Genomic DNA, 19,938 nt, shown 5'->3' with positions numbered 1-19,938 from the left:
CGGGCCCTCCTTCACCCACTCTCGCATACGTGACTGGGCTTGTGGATTTCTCCCCTTCAAACTCCCTAGGCTGCTTTGGTCCCAGACACTCACGTCCTGCATTCGGGTTCGCTCTTCTGGCTCCCCGACACTTTCCGCAGCAGCTTGCCTCTAGGCATCTGCGCGCTCCCGGGGCAAAGCGTAATTCCTACCAGCCTCCCGGGCATTTAACTGAGGCCAAGTCCCGCCTCAGCGCCTAGGGAACGCAGTCTATCTTGGCCGGGTCCACTCCGCCGCTGGCAAAGTCCTGGACTACATTTCCCAGCAGGCCGTGAGGCCCAGGATGTTGCCCGGTGAGCGCCAAAACCTGAAAGAACGCAACTTGAGGCTGGGATGTGTCAAAGAAGTTGCACCAGACAAGGTAAACAGATAAGGAAGGCTTATTATAAAGACTATCGCAGTAGGGAAGAGAGATTGAACTCAACTGGGTATGTAACAGTAGCTGGGGATTTATAGACACTGGGCAGGGTGATGGAGTCAGTGCGGTCGACTTGACTAAAGTTTGGTCGAGGGAGTTCTTGTCAGCTGAGACTCGCGGAAGCCTCAGGTGCGCTGCCGGCTCCAGGCTTCCGCGGCCAGGGGGAATCAGGATGAAGAGGAGATAGCTTTTGGTAGCCTGTCGCTTTCTGGACTACATCTCCCAGAGGCCTCTAGGCCTAGTGCTCCTTCCCGCGAGAACTAGACCTTCTCCTGAGGAGTGGACGGGATTTTCTGACGGGTTGGGGCAAACGGCCTCAGGGTGCTGTGCGAGGTGCTGGACTCTATTTGTTTCAAGTAGAGTGGAGCGGTGCTAACCAGACCGGAGGAGTCGTAGGTGAGATGGCCTGGAGCCCGGGGTTGGAGCCGGGAGTGTCTGGAACCTCCGGCCTCTACGGTAGCCAGCTGGGAAGGGGCGATCGTGAGGAGTGTGTGTCTGATTGTGGTTGTGTCTCTGTGTCTGTGTGACCTTGTACCAAACTGTGAGGGCGGGAGACGGGCTTGATTGTGGATTTGATTGTGCAGGTGTGTTGGGGGTTTAATTGTGTGGCCGGGTGTGGAACTGTTTGCGAGTGTGAGGTTCCTTGACCGCGGTTGTAAAACTGTGTATACACTTGGGATGTGTGTGTGTGTGTTTATGATCATTTGCTGAGCCGTGGGTGTGGGATGGCTTAACTGTGAGATTTGTGTCTGTTTCTCCTTGGGATGTGTGTGTGTGTGTGTGTGTGTGTGTGTGTGTGTGTGTGATATTGTTGGTGGTAGGGTGCGTGTGAATTTGTCAGTGTCCCCATGATGTATGTCACTGGGAATGTGAGTACGTGGGGGTGCCTATGACTGCGATTGTAACTGACTGTCCCCGGGGTGTGTATGATTGCGTGGCCGTCTGCAGCCCATTTTGTTGAGGTTTGGGGTGCCTGTGTGCCCGTGGTGTGAGTTCCTATGATTATGTATCCATATAGCACTGTAGGTGTGGGGCGCCTTTGTCTGTGCCTTTGTGACTCCAGCGCTCTTTTACCAGGAGACCTCTGTGAGCTCAGGGACACATTCTGCCCAGAACTGCAAATGACCGTGCTTGTCTGTAATGCTGGTATTGAGCAGGACGCCCAAGACTTGTCTGACCTAATATCTGTAGGTGGTGGGTGGTAGGTTGACTTGGGCTCCCAGAGAGCCTGGTTTTTCCTGACTCCTTTCTCTCTCTCCAACTCTTCTCTGCTTGCAGAGTCTTCCAGAGTGGAGTAAAGAATGGCTGTTGAACATCCACAAGGCACCTGCAAGGTAGCTTGTTGTTTCCCCTTGTTTCCTGAAATCCTCTTTTCTATGTCAGGATATGACTTGGTTTCCTTCTCTTGAAAATTCTTGCCTGTCAGGTGACCTGATCTATGGAATTTTTCCTTTGAGAAATGTGATTTGCTCCAAAACCCAACCCACACACGTGACTTTCTCTTCCTAATTTGACAAATGGTTTAATTTTTCTTTATGCCCTCTTAGAAAAATATATTTCTTTTTTATTATAAAATGAAATTATCTTAAATAATTTCAAAAGTACAATTCCCAATGAAGAAAATTTAAATTCCCAGTTAAAACCAATGCTAACTTTTTGATAATTTCTTCCCAGTATGTTTTATGTACATATATAAAGTGTGATATTTAAAAATTGATTTTACTCAGCATTTACCGTTTTATAGCCTACACTTTCACATAAAATTATATTTAAGTATTTCCCCACATAATTTAATATTGGAAACATTTTTAGAGGTGCATATTTATTTGAATGTCTGTCTTTTTTTTTCTTTCAAATTAGATACAGAAATGGCATTTAACACCCATTTGTGCAAATAATTATAAAGACCGATGTAAGGAATACCCAGGTCAAGAAAAAGAATACAGCCATCTCTAAAGCAGCCTCTGATGTACCCCTCCCCAATCACAAACAATTATACTCTTCTGGTGATAACCACTGTGATCATTTCTTTGTCTTTCATTAGAGCTTTGATATGAATTCCAAAACCACATAGACTTAGTTTTTGTCTGTTTTCTATCTTTGTATGAATAGACATTCTTTTGTGTCTTTTTTCATGAAAAACGTTTGTGAGCTTCATTCATATTTCCTATAACTACAGTTCATTTTTTTCCATTGCTCTCTATATACTATCTTGTATAATAGTATCAGTTTACTACTTATCTATTCTACTCTTCATGGACATTTGACTTGCTTCTAGTTTTTGGCTGCTATAAGCAATGTGACTACAAATGTTTTGTGCACATATTTTGGTACACATGTGCTTGTATTTCTTTAATATATATACTAAAATTGTAATTAAATTGTTGAGGGATTGGGTTTGCGCATCTTCAATTTTACTAGACAGTGCCGGACTGTTCTCTAAATATACTATGCAAGTTTTTTACTTGAATCCGCAGTTTAAAGAGGCTCCTTTTGTTTCACAGTCATGCCAGCTCTTGGCATTGTCACACTTTAAAATTTTTGCCAATTTGGTAGATACCTAGTGTTATCACATTTAATTGATATGCCTGTATTATCAATGAAATTGAACACTAATTCTTGCCCGCCTGGATATCCTCTTTTGTGAAATGCTTGTTCAAATATTTTGCCAATTTTTAACTGGGTTGTTTTTCTCTAACTGATTTATAGCAGTTGAATATATATATAAAATATATATACATAATATATATCTTCTATATTTTAGTTTACTGTCAGTTGCACATGTGACAAATATTATCTTCTACTCTGACTTGGTTTTTCACTCTGGTGTCTTCAGGTGAATAGAGGTTTTGGATTTCAATGTGATGAAATCTTTTTCAATAGTGCTTGTTTAAGAAATTTTCTGCTACCTCAAGGTAATGAAGATTTTCTTGTGTTCTCTTCTAAAAGCTTCCTCGTTTTTAGTTTTAACATGTATGTTTTTACACTACCTGGAATTGATTTGTGTAGGGTAGGGATTCAATTTCATTTTATCCCCCATGTGAGTATCCAGTTGCTCCAGTATCATTTATTGAAAAGTTCATCTTTTCTACACTGAGCTGCAGTGCCATTGTAGCCAAAAATCAAGTGACCATTATGGCCACATCTGTTTCTGGACTTTATGTTTTGTTCCATTGCTCTGTTTGTCTCCCCTTGCAGCAATACTCTGCTATCTTATTCACTGTGACTTTATAATATTTGGAACAAGTCCTCTTACCTTCTTGTTCCTCAAGAATGTCTTGGCTGTTTGTGTTTCTTTGCATATTCCATATACATTTTTGAAATAGTTTGGTTCCACTCAAACATCTTTTGGGATTTTGATCGAATTGCATTGTGTCTATAATTATGTGAGTAGAAATTTGGGGAATCTTCTAATAACATGAATCTCTCAATTGATGTTACATTTTCTGCATGTTTCTCATCAAAGTCTTGATTATCTCCTGTAAATAGTCTTTGGCAGGGACTTTCCTGGCAGTCCAGTGGTTAAGACTCCGAGCTCCTGATGCAGGGGGCACAGGTTCGATCCCTGGTCAGGGAAGTAAGATCCCACATACCGCAAGGCGCTGCCAGAAAAAAAAAAATAGTCCTTGGCAAATAGGAATAATTTAATCCATCGTATATAGTATTTCCCTTTTGCGTTGACTGCCAGGAATTTGAGCACTTCAGAAATGATCAATTGTAGTAATAATCTTATCCTGGGTTTTTGACATTGAATACCTATGATGTATGACCTTTGTTTATGATTAAAATTTTTTCTTTATTCTTAGCCTCCTCAAATACATTTTTGGAAGCGGGGGATATAAAAATGAGATATAGACTTAGATACAGATGTAGATATTTATTGTCTAATATTTTTATTTTAATAACATTCTTGTCTAATCAAGTCAGATTTGTGTGGTACCTTTTGCTGTTCTCCCTATATTATATTTCTTTTTTAACTACTCTTTCCACTTCTCTTCCCCAGCCCCCTCAACCCCCTCCCCCACACTATCCTCCATCAGGCAGTGTCTGCCTCTGCCTCTTTGCCATCTATTCTCACTAACACTTTAGTTTAAATATTGGCTCCCTCAGAAAAAAAAGAAACAAATCATCCCTCGGGTTATTTTACCTACACTACTAGTCTCTGTAACATGGTATAAAAATTAGGGATTCTAGTATCAAATGTGACATCTGATCTCAGCTACACCACCTACGAGCTGTTTAACCTGTAAACAAGAGGTTCTCATTCTCAATGTTGTTGAGAATGAAATAAGATATGTAGAACACTTGGTACACATCAGAAATTCAATAAATGTTAGCTCCCCTCTCCTTTATTTCCCATTCTTGGGACCTCTAAATCAATTATGGTATAAAGTGGTTGCCTAAAAGTCTTTTGGTGGGTCCCAAAGTCTTTTGGTGGGTCCCAAGAGATCTTTTTTTTTTAATTGCTGAGGTATAATCGACATATAACATTATATTTGTTTCAGATGTACAACGTAATGATTCAATATTTGTACATACAGTTGACCGTTAATGTGGAGGTTAGGAGCGCTGACTCTGCACAATCAAAAATCTTCATATCACTTACAGTCGGTCCTCCATATCCATAGTTCCTCTGTATCTGCATTCTTGGATTTAACCAACCACAGATCCTGTAGTACTATAGTATTTACTACTGAAATAAATCTGCTTATAAGTAAAACTACTCAGTTCAAACCCATGTTGTTCAAGGGTCAACTGTATTGCAAAATGATCACCACAGTAAGTCTAGTTAACATCCATCACCATACATAGTTACAATTTTTTTTCTTATGAATTTTAAGATTTACTCTCTTCATAACTTTCAAATGCAATACAGTATTATTAAGTCTACACCATGCTGTACATTATATCCCCAAGCTTTATTTATTTTATAACCGGAAGTTTGTACCTTTTGACCCCCTTTACCCATTTCACCCAACCCCACCCCCTCACCCCCTGTCTCTGGCAACCAACAATCTGTTCTCTGTATCTATGAGCTTGGTTTTTGTTTGCTTATTTGTTTAAATTCCACATATAAGTGAGATCATAGGGTGTTTTTCTTTGTCTGTCTTACTTCACTTAGCATAATACCCTCATGGTCCATCCACACGGTTGCAAATGGCAAGATTTCATTATTTTTCATGGCTGACTAGTAGTCCATTGTGCATTGCCTACCTATTGTTATATTATTTGAATAGTTTGTATTATGTATTTGAATTTTTAAAATTTATGTCTCTGTGCTTGTACCTGTGCCATGTTTAGATCATTTCTTTTTTAAAATCTTTGAATACTTGGTCAAATATGTCACTTTTCTGAAGATAGCTGTATACTTTATTTCTTTCATTACAAAAAAATTATTTATTACAACAAATTTGTAAAATACAGAGAAGCACAAATAAGTAACAAAAGTTATCTATAATCCTGTCAGTTAAAGACAACTGCTGTCAATACTGAGAATTCATTTCTAAATGTGATCATACTATGGCTACTGACCTGTAACCTGCCTTTATCATGCCAAAATATCAATACATTGTGAACAACTGTCCATGTCTTTACACATTTATCTTTACCATGAGTTGTGATGGCCTTATCATGTTACCATTTTACCAAGCCCCCTTTTTTGAACATGGTTTGCTTACAAATTATTGCCATTATAAACAATGAGCATCTCCTTAGACTGAATGCTAGTGCTTTCCTTTTTAAATTTTATTTTTAGTTAAATTATATTTAGTTAATAACCATAATTTTGTTATAAAAATAATTTGTATGTTATGAAGGGGTTCAGGTCTGATGTAACTACAATCCCCAATCCAAGGTATCTACTCAAAGTACCCAAAGGTAGCCACTGTTATCAGTTAATTATTTATCCTTTTAAAATATCCTTTTACATGCATACACATGTAAATGTGTATGTGGTACTGTTTTGTCACTTAAAAATATTTCTATATAAAAAGGATTATAAGTGTATCCTGCAAAATGTGGAAAGTAAATGAATTATAGAGTGGATCCAAGGATTGAGTTGGTTCACATAAAACACTTAAAAGAGGACCTGCCCATTTACTTAGTGTCAGTTAGTTATTGTTACTGTTTGTGCTTTTTATTCTGTATGGAGAATTGTTCACTTAAGTATAGAGCTCATTTTAATTGCTTCATGTAAGGCCATATTTTATAATATGAAATCATGGAGATAATAGAGTACACATATTCTAAACTTCAGTAAACACTTCCAGTACACCCAGCTGTCTCTGCTGGAACCTGTGTTTCCACTGCAATTAGGTTACTTTTGGCTGCATAAGGCAGAAAAACACAACTGCAACAAATAGAACAGAGAGTTAATTATTTCATTTAATTTAAGCTGGTTATTCTTAACCTTGGTTACTGATGTCTGGGTCCCACTCCCAGCGATTCTGATTTAATTGGTCTGGGATATAACCTGGACATCATCATTTTTAAAAGATCACCAGGTAATTCTAGTGTGCTGCCACAGTTGAAAATTAATGACTTAAAGTCATACAAGATGACAAGAAAAACATTAAATAAGAGTTAATTGGTCTGGAGTGGGGTTCAAGCTTTAGAATTTTTTAAAAAGCTACCTAATTGATTCTAATAGCAATCAATTCAGAACCACTGGCCTAGGCAAATAATGATTCATTTTCTGGAGCTGATGAAAAAAAGCTATGGAAAAAAATTCTTGTAGCAAGGAAGTAGAGGAGGGATGATTTTGAGGGGGGCAGTCAGTAGTATCTGTCATACCTGTGCCCTTACCAGCAATTAACAATAGGAAAATATCACCGTTTGGTCATTTTAGTGGTGTTTTGGGATAAAACCTAAAGGAGATGGTATACATACATGTTTAATCAGCAGTCTTCATTTTTTTTCAAAAGCAAGGTTTGACTTTTGTGAATCTTACATATTTTAAATCTTCATTAATTTTTTTCTGCTTTTTTATTTGAGATTCTTTTGTTGCAGTATTGAATTCAAATCAGTTTTATTTTTTAAAAGGAGTTTAATGTTATTAAATTTTCTTTTTGGGGGGGTAATTTTCTTTCCTATGTCCAGGTTTTTTACATGTATTGATCTCCTTTTCACTTCATTTCTAGGTATTTTATATTTCTATTTAGTTTCATATTTAACATGAGAATTATTTAGGAATATGTCTTGTTTTGGGTAACTTTTAAATTTTGATTAAGTTTCAAACTTGCAGGAAAGTTACAAGAATAGTACCAAGTATTCTTGGGTACTCTTTGCTCAGATTCACCAATTGTTTACATTTTGCCCCATTTGTATTATCATTCCTGTGTGCACTTGCAATTGTTCTGCGTATCTATATATGCATGTGAGGACACACACACATACACAATACACACATTTTATCTGAACCATTTAAGAATAAGTTGCAGACATTTGCCTCTTTACCCTTAAACACTTCAGTGTGTTATTTCCTAAGAACAAGAGTATTCTCTTACATAACCACAGTACAGTCACTAAAATAAGAAATTTAAATAACAGTGCAATACTGTTATGTAACAGTCCATATACAAAATTTTTTGCTAGTCTCAATAATATTCTTTGTAGCAATTCATCCTACTTACACCACACCCTCTCTCCCTGACTTGCTATCCAGGATACAGTCTAGGATCACACATTGAATTTAGTTATCATGTCTCTTTTTAGTCTTTTTTTTTTTTAAGATTTAATTTTATTTATTTTTGGCTACCTTGGGTCTTCATTGCTGCAGGCTCAGTAGTTGTGGCACGTGGGCTTAATTGCACCACAGCATGTGGGATCTTCCCGGACGAGGGCTCAAACCCGTATCCCCTGCATTGACAGGTGGATTCTTAACCACTGCACCACCAGGGAAGCACCTTGGACTCATTTTTTAATCTGCTCCTTATTGTGGTTATGTTATTCATTTCAAATACTTTTAGGTTCATTTATTCCCTTTGTATTCTGTTTGATTTTTTAATTAATATTAATCCATTCTTGTTTATTTGATTGTATGAACATGGTTCCAAACATTAAAACTATACAAAAAGATCAGTTAGTGTCACTGTGCTCCCATAACCTTCGTTTTAGTGAATATTGTGCACTGAATTGTGTCCCCCCACCAAATTCATATGTTGAAGCTCTAACCCCCCAGTACTTTACAATATGACTATATTTGGAGACAGGGTTTTAAAAGAGATGATTAAAACGAGGCTGTTAGGGTGAATCCTAAACCAATCTGACTGGTATCCTTATATGAGAGGAAATTTAGACACACAAAGAGACACCAGGGATGCTCACACAGAGGAAAGACCATGTGAGAACACAGTGAGAAAGTAACCATCTGCAAGCCAAGGAGAGAGGCCTCAAAAGAAAACAAACCTGCTGAAACCTTGATCTTGGACTTCTAATCTCCAGAACTGTAAGCAAATAAGTTTCTGTTGTTTATATCATCCAGTCTGTGGTATTTTGGTTTGGCAGCCCTTGCAAACTAATAGTAAGTTATTTCCTCCTGGCTCATAGTATCTGTTGTTCCTCTGGAACATGCTGAGGTTGGACCCTTGTTACAGGTCTAGTGGCAACAGAATGGTTCTGGTGGGTCATGAGGAGAATTAGCATGCCTTTTCAGGTACTGCTCCAGGTGATGTTATTATAGGGTTTTCAGTCAGAGGAAAGCTAGTCTCCCAGACACTGGATTGCAAGCTTCCTCCACTGGTAAGAGAGGCCCAAAGCAAGTTGGAGGTTCAAGATTGTCAGTTTCATCTGGGTCCCAACGAGATGTCCCAGTTCCATATTTAAGGATATCATTCTTTCCCAATCAAGTCTCTACCTTTCACATGGAAATCATGGCAAGACTATGAATTCCTATTTATTTCCTTCCTGTTTCTTGGTTTACTCCAAGAAAACTCCAGATATCAAAATGGGTTTTCGATGTAGATGGCATGTAAGAAGAGATAAATGTGTTAAATTTGTTGTGAGTTCTAGCATATCTGAAAGGGCTGTTTCAACCAGTGCATTGGTTCTTTGGCAGGGCATGGGATTCTAATTATTATTTTCTCTCAGAAATTTGAACTTAGGACTTCTGGCTTAGAATATTTTTGAGAACTCCAAAGCTATTTTCGTTCCTGGTCTTTTATTTATGCACTGTGTTTTTACTGTTTGGATTCTTTTAGGGTATTTTCCTTGTTCCTACTGTCCTGGAACCTAATGAAATTATATCTTAGTGTGAATAATTTTTATACTAGGTACCAAGCGAGCCCATTTAATGTGGAGACTTGTGTCCTTCAGTTCTGGAAAATCTTCTTAAATGCTACTTTTAAAAACAATCTGTTTCTGTTTTCTTTGAAAGTTTTCCAACATACAGAAAATTAGAAATAATATTCAGTTCTTTGCCCTATATAGCCATCAGCTAAAATCACCAATTGTTAACATCTTACCACATTTGCTTTATTTTTCTAAATACACACACACGCGTGCGTGTGCATGCGTGTCCATTTTTTTCCCCTGAATCATTTGAAAATAAGTTGGGGACATCCTGACATTTTACCCTTAATACTTTTAGCATGCATCTTCTAAGTATAAGGACATTTTCTAAACAATAACAATGACATATCAAATCTTTGAAAATTAATATAAACTCACTAGTACCACATCAAACATTTCATGTTCAAATCTCTCCAGTGGTTCCCCCAAATGTCTTTTTTTAGCTTATGTTATGTTTTTGTTTATTTACTTGGTTGTTTGTTTGCTTGATCTCAGGTCCAATCAGGATTCATGTATTATTTTGGTTGTTGGGCTTCATTGGTCTCTTTTAATCTAGAACAGCCTCTCATTTTTGTTTGTTTTATATGACACTGAATTCAAGACAGTTGCCTTATAGAATGTCTCACAACCTCCATTTGTCTGATGGTTTTCTTATGGAAATAGGAGGCTTAGATTCAGCTTACCTATTTTGACAAAGGTGGTACGGTGTATTCTATTGCATTACATCAGAAGGCAGAGTGTCAGGTTGTTCCACTGTTGATGATACCAAGTTTCATCATTTAAGGTTAAATGACGGTACTGAGTACCAAACCTTTCCAGTATAAAGGTACATGTTTCCCTTTTTAATTAGTAAATCATATGTGGATTGATGCTAAGAGACTAAGTGAATATCCGTTATCTTGACCATTCACTTTCTGATTTGAGAATCCATTGAGAATCCTTGACTGAATCAATTATTAGATTGGTGATTTCAAAATGGCAATTTTCAGATTCCTTCATTCCTTCTAACATCCTGCCTGATACTTGGCAGATGCTTAGCACACTTTAAAGAATGATCTCCCATTAGATGTTGACCTGGCTTGCATGACTTTCCAATGTCTTTCCTATTTTCTGTTCTTTTTTTAATTGAAGTATAGTTGATTTACAATATTGTGATAGTTTCAGGTGTACAGCAAAGTGATTCAGTTATATATATATATATATACACATATATACATATATATATATACACATACGTATATATTTCAGATTATTTTCCATTATAGGTTATATAGGAATATAGTTCCCTGTGTTATACATTTCCTATTTTCTACTTCCATATTTTTGTACTTTTTAAAGAGATTTTTCATTTATCCTTTAACTCTTCTAATGATATGTTTTTATCCCCACTTTATATTTTCATTTTCTAAGTATTCTTTTTTGTCTCTTATTCCTTTTATGTTATCCTATGCTTCTATCATGTGAAATGGCTTCTCATATCCCTCTGAAGATATTAGTGGTGGCTTCTGGAATTTTGTTTTCCTATGTGGTTTCTCTTCTAAGTTCCTTTGGGCTTTGTTTAATCTCTTTTATGTTACAGGATTTCCTCAAATGATATTTGTATCAGTATTATAGAGTACCAGTATTATAGAGTGGACACTGAGAAGCTGATTTAACTTTTTGTATGCCAGTTAGTAGACCTTCTTAAGTATGTAATGCTCCCATTTCTTAAGCCTTTCTGGGGTTTGCAGCATAAATCATCCCCTTCTGGGTTTTCCTTACTTTGGGGTTAGGTTTCATCTTTCTTTGTTAAGTTGTTCGTCATTTCTCTTCATGCTTTCCAGCTTCAAAAGTTTTGTTGCTATTTCCTCTTCAATTTTCTTTGACTTTGTGGGTTCCTTTTGTTAAAAAACCAGTTCATTCCTTTTAGTGAGATTTTTTTAAAGGACAGGAATAACCACATGTGATTCACTTTCACTGTTTGAGAGAAGGTATATCCTTTTCTAGAGAAATATTGTTTTTAGAAGTTTATTTTTAAGAATAATGAATTTTGAGACTAATTTATTATATTAGCCATTCAGTAAATGTATTTTGATCTTTTTGTGTGTGCCAGGGTTCAAGCTGACTAAAGTAACAGACATTACCCTTGCCTTCCTCAATCTTGGCTCTGTGGTAGCAGACAGACATTAAGCAAACATTCAAAAAAATACGAAATTTGCTGGGGACTTCCTGGCGGTCCAGTGGTTAAGACTTCACCTTCCCATACAGGGGTTGCGGTTTGATCCCTGGTCGGGGAGTTAAGATCCCACGTGCCTTGGGGACAAAAAACCAAAACTAAAACAGAAGCAATATTGTAACAAATTCAATAAAGGCTTTAAAAAATATAGGAAATTTTCAATTGTAGGGGATAAATGTGTAATCATTCATTACCAAACACTAAACACAAAGACAGGAAGAAAAAAAGAAAAGTTAAAAAAGTGCTTTGAGAAATAATGGCGAGATGTGCAAAATTAAGACTGAGTATTCAGAAAAGATATTTATTAGGGTATGCTAGTTAGCAGAGATCTGAACAATGACCAGGAACTTGCAGGTGAAGAGTGGGGGCAGTGGGAAGGGAGGTATGGAAGAATATTTCAAGCAGATTAAATTGTTGGGGGAGGGGCATGTTACAGTTTAGTGCATTTGAAGAACGAAGTAAGGCCAGTGTAACTATGGCTTATTGCTGATAGGAGAGAGGTATCATCTTGAAGAGGCAGGCAGTAGGCACGTCTCTGAGGAATTTTAAAGACCAAGTTAAGGAGTGTGGATCTTATCCGAGGGACAGTGGGAAACCATTGAAGCATTCTGAGCAGAACAGTGCCAGACTGAATATCACTCTGGCTGTTAAGGGTGCAAAACTGGAAATGCAAGCAGCTAGATAAAATACTGCTTTCATATCCAAGTAAAAGATAATTTTGACTAGAATTACCTACTGACAGTGGGAATGGAAAGAACAATTTCAAGACATTTTTAGGCCGAGCCTAAACAAGCTTGCTGTTTGAGTATTGTAGGAAGAGAATGGAGCCGAAATGTTTTCACCTTCTGTGGCTTGAGTTATTTATTTGTTCAGGGTCTTAATTGATGTCTCTGAATCCTTTTATTTTCCTGGTCACTTTTATGGCATATAAGTCTTCCAAAATAATAGCTACCAAACACTGTGGCATTACTTTATATAACGGTGTAAATATCAATACATTAATGTGATTTCAGAATTATTTCAATAATCATCAGAGCTGGGGTTCAGAGTACTCATCTATCTGCATCCTCCTTGTAATTTTCCAGAAATATCACATCACCTCCTATCTTCTTGTCCCTTTTCTCTGATTTTAAAACTACATTCTCAATTAGTCTGCTTTTGGCCTTTGCTAAGTCCCCTTTTTTGTTCTCCCAAGGTTCTCCCAAGGTTAGCCTCAAGACTTTGGATTTTACCAAATGGCATAAACAAACTATATTCTAACCACAACAGAATCTTCACTCTATTGCTCATTCCAGACTTACTCAGTTCATTTATATATATATATAGATAGATAGATAGATAGATATAGATATCTATCTATCTATCTATCTATATCTATATCTATATATATATATATTTTGTGTGTGTGTGTGTGTGTGTGTGTGTGGTACGTGGGCCTCTCACGCTTGTGGCCTCTCCCATTGTGGAGCACAGGCTCCGGACGCGCAGGCTCAGCGGCCATGGCTTATGGGCCTAGCCGCTCTGCGGCATGTGGGATCTTCCCAGACTGGGGCACGAACCTGTGTCCCCTGCATCGGCAGGTGGACTCTCAACCACTGTGCCACCAGGGAAGCCCCTCATTAATCTTTCATCAAGATACTGCTACATCTGAAGTAACTTTCTCTTCTATCTCCATCAGATTATATGTAATTTATGACCATCTAGCCTAGCTTTTTCCTTCCTGGTGTAGTTACTTAAAGCTCCAAACAACCCTAAGAAATGGGTTAAATGATAATTATACTCATTTTTAAATGTATATGACACTAGTTAACAAAATTGAGTTGGAGCCTGGACATCTTTATATTTATTGAGCTCCCCATGTCTTTAGGGTATTTTTAATCTAAATCACTATTTAGGAACAATTGACTTAATCTATTTTCCTAAATAACTCCTTCACCTTCTAGTGTTTCTTCTCATTCTTTTTCCTTATCTGTTTGTCAAAATGCCCAATCATATATGAGAATTGTATAAGCCACTCTATATGAAAATGAGTTTCAGTTAAGTCTTTTCCTATCTATTATAAAAGTTTCATTTCTCCCAGAACACAAAAAAAGTGAATGTTTTTATATTTTCTTTCAGACTGTGAATCAATGTTGAGACCAAGAATTATTTCTGAAAAAGGATATTTATGGAATAGAATCATCCTGATGGGAGATAATGGAAAGACTTATAAAAAACAGCATTGAGTGTTCAAGTTTCAGAGGTGATTGGGAATGTAAAAGCCAGTTTGAGAGAAAACAGGAATCTCAGGAAGGACATTTCAGTCAAATGATATTTACTCCTGAAGACATACCCACTTTCAATATCCAGCATCAGAGAATTCATACTGATGAGAAACTCCTTGAATGTAAGGAATGTGGGAAGGATTTTAGTTTTGTATCAGTCCTTATTCGACATCAGCGAATTCATACTGGTGAGAAACCTTATGAATGTAAAGAATGTGGCAAGGCCTTTGGTAGTGGTGCAAACCTTGCTTACCATCAAAGAATTCATACGGGTGAAAAACCTTATGAATGTAATGAATGTGGGAAGGCCTTTGGTAGTGGCTCAAACCTTACTCACCATCAGCGAATTCACACTGGTGAGAAACCATATGAATGTAAGGAATGCGGGAAAGCCTTTAGTTTTGGATCAGGCCTTATTCGACATCAGATAATTCACAGTGGTGAAAAGCCTTATGAGTGTAAGGAATGTGGGAAGTCCTTTAGTTTTGAATCAGCCCTTACTCGGCATCACAGAATTCACACAGGTGAGAAACCCTATGAATGTAAGGATTGTGGGAAAGCCTTTGGCAGTGGTTCAAACCTTACTCAGCATCGAAGAATTCATACTGGTGAGAAACCTTATGACTGTAAAGCATGTGGAATGGCCTTTAGTAGTGGTTCAGCTCTTACGCGGCATCAAAGAATTCATACTGGTGAGAAACCATATATATGTAACAAATGTGGGAAGGCTTTTAGTTTTGGATCAGCCCTTACTCGACATCAAAGAATTCATACCGGTGAGAAACCTTATGTGTGTAAGGAATGTGGGAAGGCTTTCAATAGTGGCTCGGATCTCACTCAACATCAGAGAATTCACACTGGTGAGAAACCCTATGAGTGTAAGGAATGTGAGAAAGCCTTTAGAAGTGGTTCAAAACTTATTCAACATCAAAGAATGCACACTGGTGAGAAACCCTATGAGTGTAAGGAATGTGGGAAGGCCTTTAGTAGTGGTTCAGACCTCACTCAACATCAGAGAATTCATACTGGTGAGAAACCCTATGAATGTAAGGAATGTGGGAAGGCTTTTGCTAGTGGCTCAAAACTTATTCAACACCAGCTAATTCACACAGGTGAAAAACCCTATGAATGTAAAGAATGTAGAAAGTCCTTTAGTAGTGGTTCAGCCCTTAATAGGCACCAGAGGATACACACTGGTCAGAAACCCTATGAATGTAAGGAATGTGGGAAGACTTTTGGTACTGGCTTGAGCCGTACTCAACATCAGAGAATACAGACTGGTGAGAAACTTTATGAATGTAAGGGCTGTGGGAAGGCTTTGGAGAGGGGTTCAGAAATTCAGCAACATAAGAAAAGTCATGCTGGTAAGAAGCTCTGTGAATGAGAAACTCTATAAATTGGAACTACATAATTAAGGAACCATACAATAAAGAGAATTCATACTAGTGAGAGTCCCTACAAATGTAATTAAGATACATATACTTATACTTTACCAGTTAGTCAGTCTGAGAAAATTCATACAGAAAATAAACACTCTGAATAAAATATTTGAATATTTTTATCTAAATTCATTACTTTCAGAAAATTCATACTTGTGAATATTATAAGTTGAAAAACTTTTTATTGTATATTGCATTTATTTTAAGCATCGAAATTTATTTGGGGGCTAACCCTGCTACTTTCTTTTTAATGTTCTTAATTTTTTGTGAAGTATACAGAATTACTGATGCATTTTAAAATTATTTTAAATTATTGAGGGTCTAATTTACCCTTTTTCCCCTCCCCCATTTCTCATACTAACACCATTTATTTAATAACCATATCTATTTTTATATATTTTTATTGCATGTTTGATGGTAAGTTTATTTTTATACATATAAAGCTTCAATATCAGGTCAGTCTTTGTTTTTAAAATTTGCATATCTGTCTATGTATCTGTGTGTCACCCTGTTTGTGTTAAGTTACTGTTACTTTTACATATCCTTTAGTATCTTATGGATATGTACCTTTTGGAAGATTGTTTTATTTTCCTTTTAGAAACTTATACTATTCTTTTTGCAGAACAATTTTCCTCCATAAAAATGTAGATATGAGTAAAAAAGAAAATAGCTACAGTTATCTGTAATCTTACCAGTCATAGACAATCACTGTCAAATTTTTGGAGCAAATCCTATAAGATTACATTTGGCATTGCTTTTGAGAGAAAGTGTGATTATGCTATAACCAGCCTTTAATATTCTTTGTCTGTGAATATATTGTTACTAGTCCATTGGCTTAAAAGTATTTACCTGTTTTTATCAAACCCCCATTTTGTCAAATACTGAAATTTTTGCCATTATAAAGAGTTACCTTGTTGGCCCCTTTTGAATGTGTCTGCTTTATTTATTTGTTGTCCATTTTAGAGATAATATGTGGCTCTCTTCTGCTTTTACTGATTTATACATTATAGGTAAAATTGTACTTCCCTTTGACTAACATCCCGACCTTAGTTACTTCCCCAACATAACCAACTTACTTTTCTTCCAGATCCTTTTGTATGCATATATGATGTGTTTATGGTAATGTGGGCCTAATTAGTGTACTTCAGAGGTTGGTTATGGGGATTCTACAGTTGTGCCCATCACATAATAAATACTTGGTTAGTTTAGCCATCATCATTGTTATCTTCTCAGTCTTTGTTATTTATGGAAAAACTTTTAACTGTGATCTATACCTTATTCAACATCAAAGACATTATCATGGAAAAAAGACATCTATGTAAGTGAATATAGGAAAAGTTATTTAACATTTATTCCTTATTGAACAAGGAATAATTCATCTTAAAGAAAAATAAAGACTGTAAACTGTAAGAAGGAAAAATACCTCATGAAACTTAATGCTTCTAAAACTTAAAAAATAGAATAGATCCTTCATAAAGATCTGAACACTGAAGAATAACATCAGCCTCATGGTGGCATAAGATGCCCATCAATTTTGCACACACATCCCCTTTTAACAACTAAAACTTGGCATACATCCACAACTTGCCTCTGTGGGTGTTGTGGGATCCAACACTGTATACCAATGGACCTGGGAGGAGTCTCAACAACCTGTGTATCAAGTAATAGGGGACAGTCCTTGGTATGGGCTGTTAAACAAGCAGGAGTCTGTGAACCAGCCCTAGTCCCTCTTGGCTGCAATTAAGGTAAACCTGGAGACTGCTGATTTGAGCAGACACCCACAGATGAGAGAGCCTTTTAGAAGTCCAGGTTTCCTGAGGAGAGATTCCAGCACTCTGTTGAAGCAGTAAAAAGAAAGTTTGAATGCATTGGAAAGAGTAAGATGAACTTTGCCAGCACTCAGGGCTGCATCTGAACAGAGCAAGGGAAGCAACTGCTGGTGTCTGCCTGGGCAGCACATTGGAGACAGCTCAGACCTCTGTCTATAGCTGACATGGGCTGAGCGCCCATGCAGGCCCCCCCCCTTGCTTCAGTGCCCCCGACCTGGGGCAAGGGGCCTGGTGCTGGGAGAGGGGAAAGCACACACCTAAAGAAAACAGAGCCAGCTTGGGCCTGACCCTCAGGACTTCTGCTCCAACAACTTGGAATCAGACCCTGCCCCCAATAGGGCAGTGACAGCTACTGAGCAGAGAAGTCCCACCTCACTCCTAGCTCCAGCTCTAGCCCCTCCATCTCCAGCCCCACCTCCCACCAAAGTGATAGCTGCCAGCGCACACTGAGGAAAGATGTGATTGTGTCCACAACAAATCCAGCTCTCCCACCAAAGGCACTGGGCACCTGCAGTCTGTATAGGGACACTCCCACATAAGAACATCCCTTTAGGACTGCAATAGGTAACTTTCATCTAAGTTTACAGAGGCAGAGAAAGTTAAGCAAAATGAAAAGTCAGAGGGACTTCCCTGGCAGTCCAGTGGTTAAGACTCCATGCTTCCACTGCAGGGGTCATGGGTTAGATCCCTGGTCAGGGAACTAAGATCCCACATGCCATGTGGCGCAGCCAAAAAAAAAAGAGAGAGAAAAAGTCAGAGGGATTGGTCTCAACTGAAAGAGCAAAAGAAAGCTCCTGAAAAAATAATGAAACAGAAATAATTAACCAGATAAAGAATTCAAAGCACTGGAAATAAGAATGTTAACTGAATTAGGGAAAAGAATAGATGAACACAGTGAGAATTTTAACAAGGAACTGAAAATATTTTAAAAAAACAGAATTGAAGAATTAAGTAGCTGAAATAAACACACTAGAAGGAAGAAATAGTGACTAAATGACAAAGAAGAATGCATAAGGGATCTGGAAGATAGACTAATGAAAATCACCCAATTGGAACAGCAAAAGTGTCTACAGCTATACCACCCTGAATGTGCCTGATCTCAGAAGCTAAGCAGGGTCAGACCTGGTTAGTACTTGGATGAGAGACTGCCTGGAAATACTGGGTGCTGTAGGCTTAAAAAAACACACACACAGCAAAAGAAAAAGAAAAATTAAAAAATGATAACCTTTATGTGATCTTTTAAAAAAATATTTATTTATTTATTTATTTATGGCTGCGCTGTGTCTTTGTTGCTGCGCACAGGCCTTCTCTAATTGCAGCAAGAGGGGGCTACTCTTCACTATGGTGTGCAGGCTTCTCATCACAATGGCTTCTCTTGTGGAGCACAGGCTCTAGGCACGCAGGCTTCAGTAGTTGTGGTGTGCAGGCTTCAGTAGTTGTGGCACATGGGCTCAGTACTTGTGGCACGCAGGCTCTAGAGTACAGGCTCAGTAGTTGTGGTGCACGGGCTTAGTTGCTCCGTGGCATGTGGGATCTTCCTGGACCAGGGCTCGAACCCGTGTCCCCTGCATTGGCAGGCGAATTCTTAACCACCATGCCACCAGGGAAGTCCCCATTTATGTGATTTTTGGGATAACATTAAGCATACCAACATTTGAATTATACAGGTCCCAGAAGAAGGGAGAGAGATGGGGATTGAACATGTATTTGAGGGGCTTCCCTGGTCGCGCAGTTGTTAAGAATCCGCCTGCCAATGCAGGGGACATGGGTTTGAGCCCTTGTCCAGGATGATGCCACATGCCACGGAGCAGCTAGGCCCATGCGTCACAACTACTGAGCCTGCGCTCTAGAGCCCACGAGCCACAACTACTGAGTGCACATGCCACAAGTACTGAAGCCCGCATGTCTAGAGCCTGTGCTCTGCAGCAAGAGAAGCCACCTCAATGAGAAGCCCGTGCACCACAATGAAGAGTAGCCCCTGCTCGCTGCAACTAGAGAAAGCCCACATGTGGCAACAAAGACCCAACACAGCTGAAAATAAATAAATAAAATAAATAAACTTTTTAAAAAAATAAATAAAAATTTTAAAAAAGAAAGAAAATATATTTGAGGAAATTATGGCTGAAAATTTCCCCAACTTGAAGAAACATATCCAAGTAAAGGAAACACAGAGGGTCTCAAGATGAACCCAAACAGGCCCACATAAAGGCATAAAATTAAAATAATAAAAGTTAAAGACAGAGGGACTTCCCTGGCAATACAGTGGTTAAGACCCTGTGCTTCCACTGCAGGGGGCATGGGTTCGATCACTGATCAGGGAACTAAGATCCCACATGCCTTGGGTCATGGCCCAAAACAAACAAACAAACAAAGGCTAAAGACAGGATTCTGAAGGGAGCAAGAGAAAAACAAGAGTCATGTATAAGGGAATCCACATAAGGCTAGC

General features: G+C 38.1%; 1 protein-coding gene across 2 annotated transcripts; it reads left to right on the top strand.

The window, feature by feature from the left end:
• Positions 1 to 338: 338 nt before the first annotated feature.
• Positions 339 to 15,716, top strand: ZNF345 (zinc finger protein 345). Of its 2 annotated transcripts, none has more exons than XM_079907668.1 (3): positions 339 to 400; positions 1,736 to 1,791; positions 14,079 to 15,716. In XM_079907668.1, exon 3 carries the CDS (start codon positions 14,157 to 14,159, stop codon positions 15,606 to 15,608), a length of 1,452 nt encoding a protein of 483 aa, XP_079763794.1. In that variant the 5' UTR covers positions 339 to 400; positions 1,736 to 1,791; positions 14,079 to 14,156; the 3' UTR covers positions 15,609 to 15,716. The 2 variants fall into 2 exon arrangements, with proteins under 2 accessions (XP_079763794.1, XP_079763793.1); XM_079907667.1 differs by lacking the exon at positions 339 to 400 and adding an exon at positions 739 to 853.
• Positions 15,717 to 19,938: the final 4,222 nt, after the last annotated feature.

The sequence above is a fragment of the Stenella coeruleoalba genome, assembly GCF_951394435.1.
Source record: "Stenella coeruleoalba genome assembly, chromosome: 20".
Taxonomy (NCBI): Eukaryota; Metazoa; Chordata; class Mammalia; order Artiodactyla; family Delphinidae; genus Stenella; species Stenella coeruleoalba.
The sequence above is the reverse complement of the archived record's forward strand: the minus strand, read 5'-3'. Positions and strand labels throughout refer to the sequence as shown.

Excerpts from the sequence above, each read along its gene's own strand:
- ZNF345 (XM_079907668.1), top strand. The coding sequence starts at position 14,157 with ATGGAAAGACTTATAAAAAACAGCATTGAGTGTTCAAGTTTCAGAGGT.